Source organism: Macrobrachium rosenbergii, chromosome 54 (assembly GCF_040412425.1).
Source record: "Macrobrachium rosenbergii isolate ZJJX-2024 chromosome 54, ASM4041242v1, whole genome shotgun sequence".
Lineage (NCBI taxonomy): Eukaryota > Metazoa > Arthropoda > Malacostraca > Decapoda > Palaemonidae > Macrobrachium > Macrobrachium rosenbergii.
Window position 1 is genome coordinate 35,183,862 of NC_089794.1, and position 15,381 is coordinate 35,199,242.

Below are 15,381 nucleotides of genomic sequence, written 5' to 3' on the forward strand. Positions count from 1 at the left end.
TGAGGCCCTGGGTTCTTCGGCTGCCATGGCGGCCTGTCCTGCTGGCGCCGCCCCCTTTTTTTGAACGGTTGAACGAGCAGGGCGGCAGGCAGTTTCAGGCGTCCTTTCCGAACCACTTGTGGTAGCGACAGAAAGCCGGGACCACCGTCTGCTGGTTCGGTGGACGTCTGTTGGCGATGGCGTTGACGGGCTGCTCGTCCTCTTCAGGCTGGGCGGAGCTGACCGGCTGTGTGGCCAGGTTTTAGCCGCTGTGAAGCCTTGACGGAGTCTGTGAGGTGTTGTGCCGCCTCTATGAGGTCCTCGACAGGCATGGTGTAGGGGTGAGCGATCTGGTTGCTGCGTACTTCGGGAGTTGGCGAAGAAGATTTCCCGATGAAGCTTATCTCCTGCCGCTTGTTTGTGCCACCCAAGACTGGTATTGACAGGAGATCTGATGACCATGCCCCAGCGTCTCTTGGATTGGAGGTCGTGGCGTGGATTATTGGCAAGGTCGATAGCACGGGCCCCGCTCGGCGATGGGCAGGGAGCAAGCTTCGAGGAGGAACTTTTTGTGGTGCTGTATGTGAGGGTGTGTGTTTTCGGTACCAGCGAGATGAGTTTGTTGTACACGTCCTCGGAAGGGCGTTGAGCACTGTGTCGGCCTGTAGGATTTCGTCCGTGAGGTCCACGATTCTGAAGTGGCTCTCCACCCCGCGCAGCCACATCGATGGGTTCCCCTGCGTAAACGGGCGGCAGCTTTACGGTGAGGGCGGCCAGCGATTGTGTTGCCCGGCCGTCGTGTGTTCGGGCGCTGGTGTGGAGTTGCGGGAGGGCCCGATGCGGGGCGGGCGGCGGCTGTGATGGGAGGTAGGTAAACCTTCGGAGTCCGCGGGGTCCGCGTTTAACTGCATGAAGGAGGGATATCCGCGCCCATGCTCGCCTTGACCCCTTACTGGAGTGGGGGTACTCATACAGTACGCACTTTCGTGCGCCGTGGGTTCCGCTAGTGACGCTGGTGGGGTATGCCGACGAGAGTCAGCACGCTCAAACGCTGGTTACAGCGCCGTGTTTAGGCCGCTAAGAGCGTTTGGAGAAATCCTGGAGCCAAGACTGAGTCGCCGTGGAGTCCGCTAATGGCTCGGGATACTCCGGGGTCACCACTGTAAGGTGTCAAAGAAACGAGCAGGTAAAGGTTACTGCTGCTTTATTACAGATCCAGGCAGTTATATTGCGGCCCGACTGACGCCGGTCGTGAGAGACAATGGAATTGACTGTGACCTGAGGTCGAAACAATAAACAATAATATGCAGTGAACGAGTACAAATTACAATACAAAACATACAGAGCTACAATATAGATACAGTCTTGATGCCTGTGAATGAAGAAACATGGGATACAATGTGTGACATTCGTATAAATACCATAAAGTAAAAATGATTAAAATGCGTGACCTGGCACGTTTTAGGCGTGACTAATTGAGCTTGAAGAAAACGGAAGTCACCAAAGAAAACAAGCTCAGCGGAGACTTAATTAATGGCGCCAAAAACACTATCCTGGCGCCGAATTGGTGACTTTACAAGTTATGCCCCTCTCCACAGTCCTTGACTCAGCATCAACTAAGGAATATGAACAAATATATTATTTAGATTATAGAACTGACATCGTTACAATATGATAGTTTGTCCTCATGGTGTGTATGAGTGATATATTTTAAAATATCAAAGTGTCAAATGAATGAATGCACATATTCAAATTTTAACTCACATTTCTTATAAAACTTTTTTTTCAATCACTGTCTTCAAGTTCTATTGCCTCCAGTATTTAAAAGCCAATTTTGATAAAAAAAATTATAACAGGGTTATAGCATGACAAATAAGCTTTGTAATATATAAAAACATTTACAGTATATGGATAGTCATAGTTCTATCATTATAAACCAATTACGTACATCATAGTAACTATTTATATGTAGTACTCAATATTCTAATGTCTATTTTTTTTTTTTTTTTAGTATTTCTTATATAAAACTTTCCATCTGAAAGGTTGAAAATTTTATAAATTTGATGATGCTGTCCTGTCATATGAAAACAAGATGTGAAACTTTCAAAGGTTTACCATGACTAGGAAAGAAAGTTGAATCAAGTTGACAAAGGATAAAGTTCAAGAAGTTGGACAACTAAGTGGGAAAGGGTGCAATGAGATGTTATGAAAAGCAAAATGGAAAATAACACACCCAGGGAATGAGGAGCAGCACCTAGGATGTTTAATGTCGCCTATAATGCACCTTGGAAGAGATACCAAAGGCAGCACTCCTCTGCAATGTTTATAAGACAAAAGACTATCAATCCATATATCATAGTTAGTTTAAGCAAACTCAGCTCAAAAAGCATATAGTGGACTTGAAACACAAGCAGATTTATCTCACTTGAGTTCCAACTACATGTGTTGGTGATTATCAATGCTATTAATTAATGTAACAAGCCAATGAAGTTAAGGATCTTAATTCTCCTTGGGCTAAACTACATAATATTGAGTTTTAAATAAATAAAAACATTAATGTTTCTTAAAAATTTAAGTGTACATACACAAAACATGAACTGTTTAAAAATGACAGAATATTGTCTAAATTCCCTCCAGTGCATATAATTAGACAAAAAAAGAAAGGCATTGGCTAAGAATGATGGGTTCACCTGTGGACATGCAAGGCTACTGGCTGGCCAGTTTTCTTTTCTCATTATATCAGTGGACTAAAATGTCTGTGATTCCTCTTCAGAGAGAATAAAGGGCTAATATAAGTATAACTGGTTTATTATAAAAGTTTAGCTTCACAAAAAATTTAATGTTTTATTTCTTATGTGATAATTTATGTGCACAGTATATATCTCTTTTTCTTTATTTACTGTTTATTTCTTGGTTTACTATTTTCCTCTTGATTGATTTTTTCCCTTTTTCATATACAGTATTGACATTCTGCTGTGAGAAAAGATTAGAATCTCAGGCTTGTTCCATTATGTGTACTGTTTACATTACGTTCAATATATAAGAGTAATTATCCTTTAGTTCTCTAATGTGACTACTTTAGTTCTCTAATGTGACTACCAACTCAACTTTCTAAATTCCTATTGCTTAGCCAAATGATCTGTTATTGGATGAAAAGGAAAATTGAAAAAAGGTGAAGTTTAAGAAGTTGAACTACCAAGTGAAGAGATGAGACCAAAGGGGAACAGATGAAATATATAAGAGAAACAGCGATGCAATTGGGAAAAAAGGGGACTCTACTATAACCCTTTGGCACCATCTATGGTGTGATGTCCAAGACACATTGTACGTAGCATCCCCCTAAGGGAAATAACAACAATAATAATGTGATGTATTTCATTCAAGTACTCTGATATTCCTAGTTGTGGTTTAATGCAATGTTAAAAAATATAATCTACCCTGGGAGATTATACTTTGTAACAGTACCCTATTTGAATAAGACCATAAGAAGTGAGGCTGGCGATGAGTGGAGATTTGTGAAAGTGATAGCACAGGAAAGATATGTGTGGCAGAATTTCACACATAAACCCTTTTCATTACATGGAATTGTAGGCAACAATGATGATATGTTACAACTCCAGCTTACTATATACAGTATAATGGTGGAAATTGTTTTACGCATACCTTCTGCTTTCTTATAAAAAAAGTAACACCAAGCGTCAGATTTTGATAACATATCAGATATTAGTTATTGTATGAGTTATTTTTTAGTACCCTAATTTTATAAAGCCATTTTATATTCTTAGGTATTCACGTGACGAGCAAATCCTCTACCAGCGGCTAGATGAGAACACAATTGACACTAACGAACCTACAGCGTCTTTCACTCACTATTACTCGGTAAGTTTGTGGAAATTTAGAGAAGTCAAAGCATTTCTGATAAATAATCGTAGATAAACTATTTGGACCTGCATGCTGAAGAGAAAAGAACAGACTTATCCTCTACTAACTAAAATTGTATAAAATTCATTACTTTTTACTACAGGCAAGTGTAAAATAAAATACAGTACTGCATACATAGTCTTGTAGACTTGTAAGTGTCCAATCTGTGAAGTTATATATTACCTTTGCATCAAACAATACCTCAAGCTGCAAACCTTAACCTTTCTATGCATCCTTCAAATGTTCTTATCACAACAGTAGCAACAACCACAGTTAAGGTATTTATGCACCTTTTTCAAGCAGAATTGTATGATTAGTGCAGAAAAAGGCTTTAATTCAATATTCTAATTCAACATTCACTATCTTAACCTGAATAGACAGATTCAAGTACCTAGAAGTTCTTTTTTATGTAAAAGCCACCAGGGCAGAAACTTTATCTCAATTTCCAGCAAGCCCTGGAGAGAAGGGAGACAAAAAAAACCAATGGTGTTAAAAGCCAAAGGAAGAAATATACCAGCCACTTTAAAGGGGAAAGGTTATAATTACTTAATACAGTAATATTCATATGGTATTGTTTTATTACTTTCAGCTGGTGAGGTCAGGGCCAACTCCATTTGAAAGAGTCGAACTTATTATTGACATCCCAGTGAACCTTACTGGAAATGTGAACTTCATAACATTATACACCCCTGAGGTATGCAGTATAGTAAAAAATAAAAAGTATCTATGTATTTATAGTATCTATGTATTTACTTTGAGAAAATTAACAAATAACTGACTTTTTCAAGCAAATATCTGAGGCATTTCACAGGTAAAAGTTATTAAGCATTACAGTTTCACTGTAAATACTGTACATATTTCATAGCATCTGCAAATATTACATACCAAAAAGTTTCTAAATGACTATACACTCTGGCAACCTAACCAGATCGGCCTTTATGCAAAACTTTCAAACACTTCAGTTAAAATAACTAATCATATGTCAAACCATGTGATTCATTTTTTATTTGTACTTCCAGACAAATTTCTTGGAGCAGCCCTTCTTTTGCAATATCGAAGGTGCAACCCCAAAAGTAGGAAAATTTGGAAATGGTGAACGGGGCAGTGACACGGACACCCTTTTACCACCTGAAAAAGTGTCTGTAACCTCAAAAGTAAAGAGAAGTACCAAAACCCTGCTGTTTGCGTAAGTACAAGTTTGTAACCTCTCCTATATTCTTACAAAAAAAAGACATAGCCTTTGCTTGGCGATAGCGAACGTCATCGCTGATATCATCCAACCTTGCATCCCAAATGATGTCATTTTTATGATTTGGCTTCCTGACTGTGTAAATGAAGAATTCATCTGATGCAGCAACAAGGAGAAAGTCAGCTTCATCCCTATCTTTAAGAAATGAACCACAAAACCATGCACGGTCTTCTCTCTGTTGCTGAGTGATGTTGGGCTTGCTGATAACATGAAATGGCTTGATACCAGATTTTTTCATTTCACGTTATACAGCACTATAACTTCTCTTCTTTCCCCTTTTCGTTTCTAGTTCAAGCGCCAATTTACGTAAAGACTTTCTCGGTCACCCACTGCCTCAGCTATGATGTCTTTTGACTCTTGAGAAAGGACTTTCAGGTCTTCCAAGATTCTCACTCTTTTGCAATGACAGTCATATGGATTTGTGTTCCAGTTTCTTTAACAAAGGATTCATCTCTTTTAATGTATTTAGCTATCCAGGAATGTGAATGAATGATGCGCCAGCATCCCTGGCCTCTCTGAAGGTTATAGCCCGGATTCGGTCAGTCCATCTGATTTCCTCCGAGTTGTTAGCCATGGCTGTATCTAACTCCATCACTCAGTCTTATCTAACTATAAACTCAGTCTGAAAATACAAGAAATGTAAAATGAAAAATAGCTTAATAGAAACTTGGAGATAGGCTATAGCAGAAAACTTCATAACTTTCCATTTATTCTGTGGAGGGGGGGCTCTAATTTCAAAACACCCTGTACTTATAAAAAAACAGAATAAACAGTATATGCTATACACAAAATAAAAACCAAACTGTGCAGTATACCGTATATAAATTATAAGAAAAAATTAACACTGAAATTCTCTCTGCAGTTTACCTGAATGTGCTGTACCTATACATGTACATATACATTGCCACTGTCAGAGTTATCCACTGGAGGGGGGGGGTTGGAGAGGAAGGGGAGTGAGAGGAGTAGACAGACCCACAGACAAGCAACCAATGAGAGAAAAAAGCTTCTGTTATGTAGTCATGGTGCATCTCTATCTGCCACTCACAGGCAATAAACAAAATGGCATTGTTGCTTTTGAGCCAACAACAGTTGCAAAAGCCACAGCCCTACTCATTCTGCTCTCTCACTGCCCCATCCCCTAAACAAATATGATTATCCCGGTCTATTCCCTAACAATACCCCTCTATCATTTTGCTATGTGAACTGTTAACTGTGTTACCATCACATTCTTATTCCCGTACAATGTTGCAAACCAAACAGAGGGCTTTTTCTTCACTGTATGTATATACAGTACAGTATATATCCATGTGTATTTTGTGATGGGCTGCAGTTGCATGCAGATAATGCCAACATGTGAATAGTGCAGATGCTGATAACTGAGGCAATACTGTACGTATTATCTTTCAGGCTATGAGTCTAAACAAATGTTGAATATAAATGTCTTGAAATGAGAGTTAATGGTAAGTTCTGTGAAGTCTGGTGCCTTGAATGATTGAATTGAATCATGAAATAAAGGCTACACAGCCCAGCAACGGGGGAGTTTCAGCCATTCACTGCTTAGGACAGTAAAAGCGGGTGTTGAGATGAAATACAATAATTCTAAAAACTGGGAGAAAACCCCCATAGTTGCATAACAATTGCTGGGCTCATGACACTTATTTTTGTACTTTTTGTTATTATTACATTATATATTATAAGTATTTACTAATTTAACATACAAGCTAGTCAAAATACTTGCCTGTCCTAGGGCTGTCCCAAAGGGTTTGTCTTTGAAAATAATTTTTAGATAATATCTACAGACACCACCCTACTTGCAAACAAGTTATGTTCTGGATGGCTATTTGTATGTTGAATTGTTTGTAAGTGCTGTACATTTTTTCTTCCTAAACACAATATCAGGCAGTCCCCAGTTACCAGCAGGGGTTCCGTTCCTGGCTACGTGACTTTAACCAAAAATTCAAGTCTATGGGCGCTACAATCCTCGTTCCAGTGCCGTAGACCAGTTGACGGCGCCTTAGACCGGTTAACAGCCTTTTTCAGAATGCTTAATGTCATATTTCATCTCCATTGATATCGGCTTCTTCTTATTGGCACCTCCATCGGAGGCAGCATTCTGACGTTTGGGAGCCATGGTGAATTCATAAAACACACGCTAAGGCGACAAACAAAGTATCAAGCAGCGAGTCAACCTATCTCAATGAAAGGAAACACGAGAGTGATGTGATGATGCTGTCTGATGCTGTGGGTTGTTTGGTATTCCTACGCCAGGTGCATGCATGAATGTGCCAGGCAACGGGCAGGTTGTTCTCCGGTCAAGTGTAGTACAGTACCGCTCAGAAACTAGTACCCGTCTACTGTCAGGCTGGGTCTTACAGCGCTTAAGGCGCCGTTAACCAAACAACAACACTGACAACTGGGCAATGATGCTTTTAACCAGAACATCGCACCATAAACGCCAGTATGGAGTGGTAACGTATATTACGGCGCTTACTGTGCCAGTAACTGGACATTGTGCCATAAAAAGACCATATTTTTTATGAATATATATGACAAGCGCTGTAAAACTGAAACGTCGTTAACCAAGTCCGCCAATAACCAGGGACTTCCTGTACAATGTACATACAGTAATGGCTGTATGTAAAGAATAGGCGAGTAAAAAAAATTTGAACTTATGGGTGGCAAAGGGGAACACTCTGAACACAATTTTAATTTGCAATCCCATTTTTTTGTATCTCTGAATGTTTGTAAGTTGAATGTTCATAAGTAGGGTGGTGTCTGTACTAACAAGCAATTCTTCAAAAACTTAATACACTGAAAATTATGAAAATTCCAACAAAATATCCTTTAATGATTTATTTCTATAAATTTTTATATGCTGTTGGTTGAAGTTTGGACATACATTTAAGATGTGCATGCCTGTTAGTGTTAACCTGCATTCCATGCATACAGAGATTGGGTGACATGGGCTATTCAGTAAGTATCCATGAGTCAATAGACTTCGACTAATCAGATGAGTTAAAATTACTTTAGTGTAGCATTCTTTTTGGTTTGAAGAATGTCATATTCCAGTCTTGCCATGAAAGTTTCTCTCAGATCAAATGTCTTCAGTAGGTGTGGGACATTTTCCTGTGACTGCCTAAGGGGTGATTCACTGCAATCAGGTCTCTTTACATTGATTGGCTGTGACTCTCCTTGATGTCCCCTCAGTAGCCGTCCCATAGCCTTCAGTAATAACAGAACCAACCTTAGTTCAAGATAAGTAGTCCTTCTAGCCCCCTCAAGTTCTTGGAACTTTCACTTGCAGAAAGTAGTTCCTCTTCGGAGAACTCAGACTGTCAGTGAGCAATAGGAAATTGGACAGGGGCAAAGGGAAAACAAGATATCTTCTCCCTGGTACTGAAGACAGTTATCCTTATTCTTCATTCATTTACTGAGGTAAACCAACTCTGTCACACTGACCTACTCCAGGGACAGGAGAGGTATAAAATCGGTACTTGACATTGTGCTGTACAACTGTGACAAGTTATGGCTTGTGCCCCTTTTCAGTCTGATCAGGCAGGGCCTTATAGTGCAGTCTTCAACCAGTCAAAGAGATGAATTTTTATTGCCTGTCTGTGGCCATGGTGGGATTACTTATATGGATGAGTTTCAACTCCATTCATCATAGAGAGGTTCCTGAAGCAGCTGTACTGTCAGGTTCCACACAGACTAGGGCATCCTGTACCTTTATATCCAGAGGGCATTAAAAAAAGGTCTTTAAAAGCCAGGATTTTCATGAGTTGCTGCTACTGGCATGCCCATTTTCTGCTTACTTTCATCGTCCATTCTCTATGTTGCAGTGAGGAAGATTTCTTTGTGGATGTGATGAGAGGAGCAGTAATCCACTTGAAGCTCATTACAGTGTCCGCAGACTATGTCATTTACCTCAAGTTAAGTCTTTCTGATGTGACTTATTTTCAGTGCCTTTGGAGAATGGTCTTCAATAGATAAATTTTTCAGTCTTGATTTCACTGCTGCAATCAGTTGACAAACACTCAAGATTATATCACTACCCCTTGGACTATTCTAATATTGACATCCACTTGTGTTAATGACCTGTAAGTTGTCTGTCAAGAAGAAAAGGTGCTTAAGAGGTGAAGATTTGGAACTTTTCTTCTTGCTGTATCAGCTGAAGATTTAAGCCTCCAAATCGTAATATCCTGACTAATGAAGCTCATCCATTAGGTGCTCACAGGCATTCCAAGGGATGAAGTTCCAGCTATGTATGGAGTAACTTTGTATGAGATCAGAGTTCCTTCTGAATCCCAAGTTTTAAAGGGGAACATGTATGTTACAGTCTTCATAAAGTTAGATACGGTACTGTACATGGAATTGTCAGGAAACTTTTGCCAATTTTTACCCTGTGATATTACATCTTCCATTCTCAAGAGACTTAGTCCTCTGAGATCTGGGCAGCTACATCTGAACTGAATTATTACTTGACTGCTGCACATGTATTATGAGACAGATAAGTACAGACCATCTCCCTCACTCTCAGGGCGTCTGACTACCCCATGTGAATGTACTGGACACTTGATTCCTGGTCTATTCTGTCTCAAGAACTCCACTGGATCCACTGCGCCTTCACGAAGGCTGGGACTCTTCAACAGTTCATCTTCCCACTTTAGAGCAATTCAGGCTCAATGAGATTGACGGACATGCTTTGAACAAATTATGTTTTTACCTTAATGATAAAATGAGCTGAGAACTTGTTGCCATTTGATGGTCCATGCATTGCTCACAGATCCCCTGTTTCTTCCATCTTTAAGACCTCAAAGCTTGCAAGTAAGGTGACAATCATGAATGTGATTTGGGCTCAATATGATTGATGGGTTTGTATAAAATAAGTCTTTCCTTATGTAAAACTCAATTTTGTTTAACTTGGCTTACACTAGGTATTATGTAAGCACTTGGTTTTTGCTGATAAGATTCATGTCTCGGTGAAGTTTCCTTTACAGTAATAGGCCACTTACACCTAAATCATATCTGGCATAGCATGGACGAAAGGCTTTAGAATAATGGTTGGTCAGAATTTATGGAATGGGCTTACAATCTTCAATGAATGCTGTTTATATTTTTAACATGTTATCTGATCATGGCGCTTACACTTCATTGAAACTTCATCCTGTAAAAAAATCTAGTTTCTTGCAAGATTCCATAAAAGTATAAGTTATCCAAGTTATCATTTTGAAGCATTTTACCCTAATTGTATTAAAGTACAGTTACCTCATGGGAACAGATCACTTAAGGCCTGGAGTGTGAACTAAATATAAATAACTTATAAGTGGACCTGTGTTTGCTGTTTGGACTATATTTCTAATAAAAGGCATCCTGCATATTTTTCTTTTTTCATGTCCTCACATACCAGTAAACTTTCTAAAAATTTTAAGCTCACAAAAATAGCCAGTGGGTCAACCCATTCCTTATTCCTTTCTTTTCTTATCCTTCTCTTTGTCTCCTTTCACTTAAAACTAATATCCTTCACTAGCTGGCTTGATTCATCTCCTCTTTATCTCCACCTTGGTAAAGTATACAAACTGTGGATACATATAGGATAGTAACTGTATGAGTATGACCACTGAAAATATAGGATAGTAACTGTATGAGTATGACCACTGAAAATATCTAGAAAGTTTGACTGAAGTGTGTACCATAATAACCAAACTTTATTCTGTCTTTTTAGGTCCAATGAGGAAGCTGCAATGCAACAGAACTCTTCTTATGACAAACCACGAGAATTTTCTTGTGCAAACAGTGATGTATTATGTGCTAAAGTAAGATGCCTCATCAATTCCTGGCCAGGAGGGACCAGATCTGCAAGTTTTTCTATAAGAATGGAGGTTAACTTTACAACTTTAGGTAAAAAAAGTTGGAGCTTGACATAAAATGACAGGAAAATATAATAACTATTTAATGCCCACAATACTCATAAATTACAAATGAAACCAAAGAAGTGTGTACCAATACAGTATTTATTTTTGTGTTGTATTCTACTTTTTCAGCATACAGGACTGACTTTCTTAAACACAATTTCGTTATAGAATATACCTGACAATAACTCAGTACTGCTAACTTAGGAAACTTTTCCATCACCTTCATTCTGTTTTCCCTAAATCATATAACTTCCGTCACTTAAAAAACATGTATCTGTTGGTAAATACTCTTTAATTTGGGGTGAAAACCAACTTTCAATTTTTTTTTTTTTTTTGCATCTGAACTTATATTTTCAATTAATAATATAGCCACTTGATTCCCATTAACCTCTTTCCCATTTAACATCTACAGCTAGTCACATGTTAGCTCGTGTGGGTGCCGTTGTGGTGAGTAGTGCCAGAGCTTCCATCATTTCTTTAAATCCAGCGCTGGTTTTCCAGGGAAACAAGTAAGTATATTACTGAGCTCTCATTTTCACACAAGCAGGTATGATTTCCAATAACAATTACAATACATTTGTAACATATAAGCTACAAATTTCATATATATTTAAAAAAAATTGGCTAGACTGTTTAACCTTTGAGAAAGAAGTATTCAGATCCTTATCAAATACAGTATTTAAGGCTAACTCACTTGGCAAATTACACCATGAATTTAAGAAACATTTTCCCTTGAGACTATTACTTGGCATCTGTTCACCCAGAGGGTATAAACAGCATCCAGGTATGAGACTGCCACTCCTGGCCATAAGGATAAATTCACTCACCATGACAATGAACATACTTTCTAGCATTCATTCCAATTTCTTTGCAATAACTTGCACTTCCTGGCTACCCTCATCCCTGTCATTCTCAACTGTTGCAAGTGTATTCCTTATGTTTATTTTCTTAATATGATATTTTTATGATAAAATAAAGTTTGTTCATACTTACCTGGCAGATATCTATATAGCTGTATTCTCCGAAAGGGACCGACAGAAATTCAAAAACTTACGGCACACGCAGATGGGCCAGGTGGTTAGTACTCATTCCCCTTTTGCTGGGAGGCGGGTATCAGGAACCATTCCCATTTTTCTATTCAGATTTTCTAGAAACTAGAACTACTGTCTCCTGAGGGGAGGAGGGCGGTACTATGATTATATATATCTGCCAGGTAAGATGAACAAACTTTATTTTATCATAAAAAGGGATTTTGACAGAGGAAAATCTATTTCTGAGGAAGGTCCCGTGTCACCCGTGAAATTCCATTACAGCACGAATTTCTAGGTATAACAATGCTAGATATACCAGAGAAAAAGAGCTTTCAGGAAAGCTGGGTTACTACCCCAGTCGAGCGCCTTCTAGGAAGACGCCGGTATAAAGAAGGGTGAGTGAAATACCACTACCACGGAAATATACTCGAAAGATCTCTCCTTATCAAAACCCCGAAAAGAGCGGTGAGCCGTTACAGCTCCTACACTCAACACCCGCCAGGACGCGACACACCAGCGCCACCTACTTCATTCCATTTTCTAGCACGTGACAAATTCGTTTTTTTGTGTGCTCGTCCTCTTATTTGGATTATTTTCTACATCTGATGGCATCGAGCACCTTTCCATCTCTAAGTTAAGTACCATCTTCTTGTGGGGTTTTTGTTCTGTTTTATTGGCTGTTTTGGTCTCGTATTTTCATAAATATTGAGATCTTATTATGACGCCACGGCGTCCCCTCGCCAGCCATAGTCGATCATGCGAGGCGACTCCTTCTGTTCTTTCGGTTGAGTTGTCTCTCGTCGTTATAGATAGATTTTAACCCCTTGGTTCCCTTCCTGGTGGTTCCTTGCGGTGGCTCCCCTTCCTTTGGTTTATGAATTACATTTCATCGGCCTATCGGCCTTTGTTAGGGGTGATGCCCGTCCAGGTATCCCCCAGGTTGGGTCCCTTTATTTTTGGTCTCAAGTAGGCTATTATTATTTTATGCTTGAAGATGGTGCTCTCTTTATTTTTAGTATATTTATTTATTTTAATTGTTTTAGTTTTGTTGTTTACCTCTGGTGGCAGCGGCAGCTCCAATCTGCCGCTTCCCAGGTAGGCTACGCTACCTATTGAACATATTTTGATTTTAATTGTTTATGTGTGATGGTATTTTGTGGTGTAGGCTTGTTTGCTTCCATCCCTTGCCCTGGGTGCGGAGATCAGGTTGAGGGAGTTTTGTTGCTGTTTCCTCCGGGATAGTTTTGGGTGGGTAGAGTGAGCCCCTTTAGTTCTCTTCCTCCATTTGGGGGAATCGAGTTCTTGTGTGTGTTTCCTCTAGGCTAGTCGCCTTCTTACCCCCTTCTCGATCCCGGTTGGCTCTCGGCACAAAATTTCTCTCCCTGTTACTTCCTCCTCCCTTTTGCACTCCTTCCTCTTTCCTAACCTATACTAGGTTAGGCCCATTTTAGGCTTCGCCTAGGAAGGAGTCGGGCTTCGGGTTGCGTAGCTCCCTGGAGTAGGCTACCCTTCCAAGTTCATTTGGAGGGAAGGATGCAGTTGAGCGGGTGACATGTTTCTCCCTGTCTCCTGTTCCCTTTCCTGAAAGCTCTTTTTCTCTGGTATATCTAGCATTGTTATACCTAGAAATTCGTGCTGTAATGGAATTTCACCGGCTGACACGGGACTGGACTCAGAAATATCATTTTGTTCATGACACTTACCTGACAGATATATATATAGCTGAATCCCACCATTGGAGGTGGGAAGAGACAGAATAGGATTTAGGAAACAAAACTATGTAGGCGATTGACGCCTTGGTTCCTTACCTGTTAGCATTGCTGACTTCGTGATTACTGTCACCCAAGCCTGCTTCTGCTTTACTAGAAAACTCCAGCGAGGTAGAGACCTATAAAGCTGGTGAAATCTAGATGATCTGTCAACGGGGGCGAGACCACAATGTGACTAGACCATATGACCTTACTTTGAGGGTAAGCGACAAACTAACAACCACCTGACCAAGCCTAGTTACGTCAAAAAAGATTAACATAAACTAAGGACTGGGGCGACCACCACTGGTGGAGACCCAACAACCATAAAAAACAACACATAAAATATTTTAAAAACACACAAAAACAAAACTAAAGGAGAGGATGAGAGTCGCTTTCTGTTCCCAAGATCGTATTTGCGGAAACGTAAGGCCCCAGCGCACAGCAATTCTCGTAGGACGTCTTCACTTCTGTGAGATAATGAGATGCAAAGACCGAATTGCTTCGCCAAAAAGTGGCACCCAGAATGTCATTGAGAGACTGGTTTTCTGGAAGGCCACTGAGGTAGCAATGGCTCTCACTTCGTGAGCCTTGACCTTCAAAGTTCTCAAATCCTCGTCTAGCACACTGGAATGGGCGTCTATGATGGTGTCAGAGAAAGAACGCCAGGGCATTTTTTCGAGAGAGGTATATCAGGCCTCTTAACCGAGCACCAAAGATTGCTAGAAGGACCTCTACAATCCTGGGTCCTCTGCAAATAAATTTCAGAGCCCTGACAGGACACAGGGTTCTCTCAGGTTCTTGTCCAGTGATGTTACAAGCCCTTAATTTCGAAGGCCTGGGCCAAGGGAAGACGGGTTTTCATTCTTGGCAAGAAACATAGGGCTCAGAGAACAGACAGCATCAGGCCTCTGAAACCTATAATCTTGCTGATCGCTAGTTCACTAACTCTCTTCGCCGTCGCCAGAGCAGTTAGGAAAATAGCTTTCTTGGTTACATCTTTGAAGGAAGCAGAATGTAAAGTTCAAACCCTCTTGGACATCAGGAATTTTAGAACTACATCTAAATTCCACGAAGGTAACTTAGGGGAGGCTACCTTAGACGTCTCAAAAGACCTAAGAAGATCATGAAGGTCTTTATTGTCCGATAAGTCAAGGCCTCTATGCCTAAAGACCGTTGACAGCATACTCCTATAGCCTTTGATGGTAGGGACTGCCAGCTTCAAATCCTTTCTCAAATAAAAAAGGAAGTCCGCTATCTGGGATAGAGGTTGTGGTAGAGGAAATTCCCTTAAGTTTACACCACTTCCTAAAATGACCCACTTGGACTGGTACACTGCGCTGGAAGAGGCTCTCCTGGCGTTAGCGATCGCCTTAGCCACTGGTTTAGAAAAACCTCTCGCTCTGAGCAACTTCTCGATAGTCTGTATGCAGTCAGACTCAGAGCGGGAAGATTTTTGTGGTACCTCTCGAAGTGGGGTTGTTTGAGAAGATCTGTTCTCAAAGGAAGTTCTTGGAAAATCCACCACGAGAGACATGACC

General features: G+C 40.2%; 1 protein-coding gene across 4 annotated transcripts in view; it reads left to right on the forward strand.

Moving 5' to 3' along the window:
* The window catches only part of LOC136834965 (integrin alpha-PS3-like), a 67,330-nt gene that overhangs the window by 37,637 nt on the left and 14,312 nt on the right, over nt 1-15,381 (forward strand). For all 4 annotated transcript variants that reach the window (XR_010851942.1, XM_067097906.1, XM_067097907.1 and 1 more), the window contains 5 exons: nt 3,765-3,858; nt 4,490-4,594; nt 4,920-5,086; nt 10,872-11,047; nt 11,474-11,570. Coding sequence is in view for 3 of the 4 variants with exons in the window: in XM_067097906.1 (XP_066954007.1) it covers nt 3,765-3,858; nt 4,490-4,594; nt 4,920-5,086; nt 10,872-11,047; nt 11,474-11,570 (639 nt within the window). In the remaining variant the exon portion in view is untranslated. The remainder of the gene's footprint in view (nt 1-3,764; nt 3,859-4,489; nt 4,595-4,919; nt 5,087-10,871; nt 11,048-11,473; nt 11,571-15,381) is intronic.